This window comes from Dicentrarchus labrax, unplaced genomic scaffold, assembly GCF_905237075.1.
Source record: "Dicentrarchus labrax unplaced genomic scaffold, dlabrax2021, whole genome shotgun sequence".
NCBI lineage: Eukaryota > Metazoa > Chordata > Actinopteri > Moronidae > Dicentrarchus > Dicentrarchus labrax.
In genome coordinates, this window is record NW_026136724.1 from 10,975,089 (window position 1) to 10,982,438 (window position 7,350).

Sequence of the window (7,350 nt, forward strand, 5' to 3'; positions counted from 1 at the left end):
AGAGATGAGTCAACATAATGCTGATATACCTTTGAGTGAGACACCTCTGAAGACAGCTCTGTGCTAACAATGTTCTTTGTGTTGCAGAGCTATGTGCAGCTACTGCAACAGCACTCATCCCTGGAATATTCCCAGAGCCAGCTGAGTCTACTCAGTCTCTGTCGAGATCCTGTGCACCGAAGCGGACGCCCTGGGGAACCCCGTCTAGAGTGGAAGGTCAAAGTTCGTGCTGACGGCACACGCTATGTGGCCCGGCGGCCTGCTCGTGATCGTATCCTGAGGGAGCGGGCACTAAGGATCAGAGAAGAGAGGAGCGGAGGCATGACCACAGATGATGATGCTATGAGTGAGATGAAGATGGGTCGCTACTGGAGCAAAGAGGAGAGGAAGCAGCACTTGGCGCGGGCTAGGGAGCAAAGGAAGAGGAGGGAGTTCATGCAAAAGAGCCGCCTTGAGTGTCTAAAGGAGGGGCCCACCAGTGGAGCTGAGGGCAGGAAGGAGATCAATATTTTGGAGCTCAGTCACAAAAAGATGATGAAGAAACGAAACAAAAAGATCCTGGATAACTGGATGACCATCCAGGAGCTGATGAGCCATGGGGCTAGAGTCCCAGAAGGCTCCAAAGTACATAATGCCTTCCTGTCTGTCACAACTGTGTAGTTGACACATACATTACTGCGTATTTTTAAGTACTGAACACTTTAATATCAGGTAGCCTGCATTTCAGGAACTACTGCTTTATGTAAAACAAAAAACAAAAAAATCAGTTTGTGAAATGAAATTAAAAATGTCACTGCTGAGGACTTCTGTAGCAACCCGAAGGCAACTTTGTAACTTTAAGAATGTCTGAATAGTTCTTAACTCTATCATTACAAGACCACACTGTTTTTACTCTGGCTTTTTGGTAATGCACTGGCTTCTGATAGCAAATGATTTTGGTAGCATTGGTTCAAACAGACTCTCACAAAAAACTGAAGAACCAACACATTAACTTCATGTATTCTACATATTGTGTCTGCATATTCTCCACTCTTCTGTTTCATTGGATATGAAGCGACTTCACTTGCCTCGTTCAAGGTGGCATTTTTTTATAATGGGGGAAAATACAATATTTTCACACTTTGTAAGCTCAGTAACTTTTTGTAAGGATTTTTTCTACACTGAATGTCAATGTACTGTAAACATTTTATTGTAATTTATTATTTATGTTTGTATCACCAAACCATCAAGGTCAGAACTGATACCATTTGATTGTATTGTAGCCTGCATTGTATGCAAGACAAACAAAGAAAGATGAGAAACTCTTAAGGGACAACTCCACATTTCAAAACACGCCTTTCATAGTGTTGATACTGTCACTTGAGTCAGTTGTCCTAAAAATGTTAAAGCGCTCAATTTAAAGCACTGGAAATATCATTATGCTATCTCTAAAAGCTCATATTCTTCATGAGTTGGGAGGGATTGAAAGTTTTATCTCAGCTACAATCATAACTCTGATCTATCAAGTGGTTAAATACCTGGTTAATTCAAACACTGACTTAAGAAACCCTTGAGTCAACCCAGAACCATTACTATAACCTATAAATGTGTGAATTATGTTTAAAATGTTAAATAGATTCATATTTATATTGTTTACTGTTATTTTTATTTATTGTAAATTAATTTTTATGGTCCATCTGATAAATGTCTCACATTAAGTGGCGACCCTTGAAAGGCCAAAACGTTTCAAGGCTCCGTCAAGACAATGTATCATATTGCAGCCATTTAACTCAAACCTGCTGCTTTTCACTGTAAAGTTCATTGAAGAGGCCTTGAGTTCAGTATTTGTTGATGGTGATATTTGTAATAAAACAATAATAAAGAAATTTAAGAAATACTTCACTTTCAACAGTAATTACCTTCTGAACATGTTGTCTTAAGTCATTAGTTTTTGGAGTTTACATTCACACATAATGAACATTTTTAGACTGAAGATTTTTAGCATTGTTTGCACTGTGGCTGTGAGGATGTGATCCTTGTTCTGTTACTTTGGTTGTAAATTCAACAATTAGCTGGATTGCCATGAAATTTGGTGTGTGTGTGTGTGTGTGTGTGTGTGTGTGTGTGTGTGTGTGTGTGTGTGTGTGTGTGTGGCATATATATATATATATATATATATATATATTCATGGTGCCCAGAGGATGTATCCTAATGACTTTGGTGATCCCCTGACTTTTCTTCTAGTACCAGCATGGGGTTGACGCATGCAGTTTTGAGTACTGTTTGGTACTGACAATGATGTCCACCCTCAGGATAAATTGTAATACTTTTGGTGATTCCCTGGCTTTTCATTAAGCACTTTCATAAGGTCAAATTTTTCATTAACCCAAATTTGTCCAAGCTTTAGTGTATGACCAAACACTTGCAAAACTAATGACATTCCCATAACTTTGTGTTCAGTGCTAAATAGCAAATGTGAGCATGTTGACATGCTAAACTAAGATGGTGAACATGGTCAACATTGTACCAGCTAAACATCAGCTTGATAGCTGGAGTGGACCCGTGTCTGTGGCTAGTGACCTTCTGGTTGCTTATTTTCTGTGGGGGGAAAAAATCAAACATATTAAATTTCTGCCATCTTCCCCTCTGCTTAGTGACAAACACACAGAGCTTCAAACTTTTTTAGTAATTCCAGTTGAGTGTCTCCATCATACCCACCATGCATTATGCATTCTGTGGTCAGCGGTTTCCATGTTTGGATTTGAGAGGCACAAGAGCAACACTTGCATCTCCCTGATTTGAAAAAAAAGAGGGAAAAAAAGCACTCTTTGTGAGTAAAATGTGTTATTTATTGTAGAGAACCACATGTTCAACCCAGTGTACTTAGGTGTGTGTCAAGGAGCATATGATGGAGGCAGCCAGGTTGTTTATCTAAGATACATAATGTAGGAAAATCTTTGTCAGTGCTGTCCCTGATCGATACTGTGCAGTCAGCTACACTCTAAAAACATTTGTAAGTGATTCATAAAGAAAATGATTGCTAATTGAACACATGAGATAATTAAATAGGATCTTCAATGATTGCTGCACCTGGAAAAGTACCACATCTGCCTCCAGGCTGTTCCAGACCAAGTCTCCTGATCTCCATATTCACACTCACAGGAAGTCATAAAGCATTTTGATGTTTTATGGCTTGATAGCACACAATGTAATTTACCCTGTCGCTACAGTTTACAGTATTCATGTATTCACACTGGGATGACTGACTGACAGTGTGTGTGGGGGTGGGATATGGGTGCACAGGCTGTGTGTGTGTGGGGGGGGGTGCATGTCCATTTAGCGATAGGAGGCATCAAAGCTAAACTATACTCCCATTTCAAAGCATTAAGGAGACGCTGGTGAAGTCTCCTCATCCCCTGTCAATCTGCTGTGTCTGTCCACAGCCCACTGAACTGAAGAATTAATGAGAGACATCAGACTAGCATCCCCATCGCCAGGGCTTTTATGCATAATATTAAATCAGGTAAGCACTGCACCCACTTTTCTCAGAGCTACCCATCTCCCTGTATAATATCCAACCAGTTATATCTGTGTGACAGAAGTGGCACAGGAACTGAGGAATAATTCGATGCAGTCAACCTAGTATTATAAATGATTAATCCCAATGTGCATAGCAAAGATAATTGAATGTATTTGACTGTTGATATGTTACAGTGGTAGCGTGTGGTAGCCTACACTAAAATTGGCTTGGATTTCCATACATGTATGAAGCACAATGGCATGACCAAAATACATGGCTTAATGCGAAGGAGTTTAAGCTTAGGTTGCATGCAAGCTTCAGGCATCAAGACATAAAAAGAGAATATCACCATAACCCCATAAGAATATGGAATTCAGACGAGCACTGCCCTTACTTCAATGTTTCGTAACTATAAAGTTAATACAGAAAACCCAGACTAAAGCTCACTGTATCACCAAAAACTGAGGTGAAGGGTTTGTTCTCGGGTTTAGCTAAGCTAACCGTCTGCAGCTCTAGCTTTGTATTTAATGGACAATACAGTATCAATCTTATTATTTAACTCTCTTAGCAAGAGAACAAATGTATTTCCAAAAATGTCAAACTATTGCTTTTTGGATGCAACTCTCAAGGAATCTTTTGAAGAAAAATGTGAAGAAAAACTCACTAGTGCCTTTACACAAGAACTCAAAGCTAATAACCTTTGGAAATGCAGAGAAACTAGTTAAAAACCTTCAATTCAGGTCATCCATTGATTTTCCTTATGAAAAATAAATGTACACTGGGCAACATCTGGGTGATTTTATTCATTCAGTAATTAGTGTTTGTGGAAGAGTTAGGCCCGCGTTTGTTTCACAGCAGGATGTTGCTCAAAACATACAAACACGAATATGTGGAATCCATATTTCTTGACTCCTCTTCAACCATTCTTCTCATCTAGATCTGTCTCATTCAAATTCCAACAGCTGAACAGCCTAGTGCTGCACTGGAGCACCAAAAAAAGGGAGGGGGGGGAAAGCATGGTATCCAAGCTCTCTTTAATCTAATGATGCCTTTGAAGACGCTGTGAATGAGCAGGACTAGAACAAAGTCAGGTGTTCTTTACTGAGATGCCGTTTTAGAAGATGTGACAGGAAGTAGGTGACGTGTTTGTGTGTGTGTGTGTGTGTGTGTGTGTGTGTGTGTGTGTGTGTGTGTGTGTGTTTTTGGTGGTGACTGTGTGTGTCCTTGAGTGTGATTATACAGAGTGTGTTATCATGGAGAAAAAGGAGATCTTCAGCTGATGTTCAATTTTAAGATGAACAAAGTGTGTAAAATGTGTACATTTCTTTTCTGGTTATTTATGGTTATTTACCAACAATTAATTAACAGTTAATCTAAAAAATGCATTAAGACTTCTTCCATAACTGACCATTTGCTTTACTGTTTCTTTGCCTGTCGAGGTTTTTGTCCCAGCACGGTGCATAGAAGTTTACAATGATAACTGTGGTGGATTTACAGCTTGAAATTTGTAGTCATTTCTGAAACAGTGTGCCATGTATTTCACACAGATTTCAATTGCGTGAGTTGGTTAAAAACTGTGGTGATGACTTTTTTCAGATTAGAAATGTAAGAGAAGGTGGATGACCGATGAATAAAATGTGTCTTTTTGTGACACATAATCTTCTAATTTTGCTCTAGATGATTTAAAGATAAGGGTGTGGGTGGGATATGTCTCCTTTTTCAACTAATTAGTGTGAATGTAGCCTAAAGGTTGCTTAAGCATGCTTCTGTGTGGAAATTTGCTCATTTCAATCTCCACACCATGTAGGAAAAGCCTCAGTGCTGAATGAGTAATGGCCCCTCCTACCTCAGCAGTTACCACTCAGGGGCCCTAGAGCATGGCAATTAACCCCCTATTGCTCCAGTGAAGTTGGTAAGTGGTAAAGAGTGTAAGGCTGTGTGGTAATACCGGGTTGCTCCCAGGTATGAATGTGTCTCACTGTATTACTGTGAAGAAAGACAATGCAGAAAAAAAGCACCCATGCTCAAGAAAATGAAATAAAACAACAGGCGATGCAAACTCTGTCACGCTCGGTGTGTTGTGAGCACCGTTGAATGAACGACCTGCAGATGTAGATTTGACCAATCAGTGTTGTTTATCCAGCCAACAACAGCTAAGTCTGTCATATATAATAACATGCGACACAATCAAGAGTTGTGTCTTATTACGGAATAAATGACTGATTAGGTTGGGGTAATGACAATAATTTTCCATTCGTTAAACCTCTATTCATAGTCTTAATTGTGCGCTAATGGCTTATTCAGACTTCTAATTAATTAAATGGATATTTTTCACTGTCTTTTCCTGAAGGACAACTAACTACTCCAGTTAGTTAGTTGAGAACAGGGAGAACCTGCACGCGCAAGTTTGACCCCTTCTTTGTGTGTGGCTCTGTTCAAATGTTGGTCATTAACAGTTCTTTGTTCACATTTTTAGTCAGTGCCACTCTCATCCAGACTAACTAACAAGTAATAGATGTTTAATGTCTTGCTCAAAGGCCAGTATGCCAGGAAATATGGCACTGATTGAGACACTGGGGGAAACATCTGGGATCAACCCTGTGACCCAGGTGTTACAGAACAGCTTTTTTTTACCACTAGACCACCCCATTTCCCCTGATTGTTCGTCAAACAGTGAGACCATTGTGCGGTTTCAATAGACAAGCTGCTGCTGCTTTATTTTGCCGCCACCACCACAGACAATGCCGCGTAAAGAGCTGCTGTTTTAGAAAGAAAACTCACGCAGAGCTGAAGCAGCAACAGTAAAGGCGGCTCAACTCGTGCTTAATGAGCAATATAAAATATTCAGAGGACCAGCCCCAATGCAGATTTAACACTCGAGATAATTGGAACAGAATATACAGAAGGGGTGGGGTAGCAGGCTGTAAGTGTTCCTCTGTGGGACAGTGGAGGGAGAAGATGTTATATGAATGAGAGGAACCACCAGCTTTCTAGGATTTGAGCCAGGCAAAGTATCTTGGGGAATATTGCATGACTCGTGATTCCTTTTTTTTGGGTTATTTTCATTTCACCTGAAGGATGCCACATTCATCTAAGCAAGACGGATGAACTAGTAAAAATCTGGAAGAAAACATGTAAAATATCAACTGAAAAAATGTTGTTAATGTTTCTAATTTATTTATGATGAGTACATACAACAGCAAATGAAAGGTTAGGTTTGAATATGCGTTGAAACTGATGTGATGAAAGTACAAATATAAAAAAAACATTTAACCTACATTTTAAGCAATTTCTTCCAAATGTTCCAAGACCTGAGAAAAAGATGTATCCTTCCTTCTCCTGTTACTATTATTACTTTGGAATCACCTTAGATATTACAAGACAGATATGTAATATGAGCATAATGCTTTGAAACACTTCTTTACAAGTAGCTCTTCTCTGTCTCAGCAGTGACAATAGCGGTTGGTTGCAGCTGGTTTCATAATCCAGCCGATCTGACACCTGGTTTATCCTGAGAGACAAACATATTCTGTTTCAGTCTCTCCTGGGGTGAAGGCTTTGATTAGCCAGTGATGTGCTCAACTATTGATTTGGCTGACTGCTCCTTATCTTGCTCAGTTATTACTGGTTTTGTGCAGGCGTCCTGGTGGGCTTGGTGGTTTCTAGTGTTGTGCTGGGAATACCATGTCTGCTGTGCTCGGAGGATTCAAAGCTCCCCTGAGCAGAGTGAAGGGTGGGGAAGAAACGCTTTTTACACAAACTAGGTTTATTCAAAATGTTGTATTTTGGATACAAAAGTCTCTTTCTTGCAACAATACAAGAATATCAACTTAAAATATCAAGAAACCTGT

General features: G+C 39.7%; 1 protein-coding gene across 1 annotated transcript in view; it reads left to right on the forward strand.

Annotated features, from left to right (window-relative positions):
- Positions 1-1,876, forward strand: part of pdzrn4 (PDZ domain containing ring finger 4) — a 36,716-nt gene extending 34,840 nt beyond the window's left edge. Inside the window, exon 9 of the mRNA XM_051392866.1 lies at positions 88-1,876. Within this exon, the coding sequence (XP_051248826.1) occupies positions 88-660 (573 nt within the window). The 3' untranslated portion in view covers positions 661-1,876. The remainder of the gene's footprint in view (positions 1-87) is intronic.
- The last annotated feature ends 5,474 nt before the right edge of the window (positions 1,877-7,350 follow it).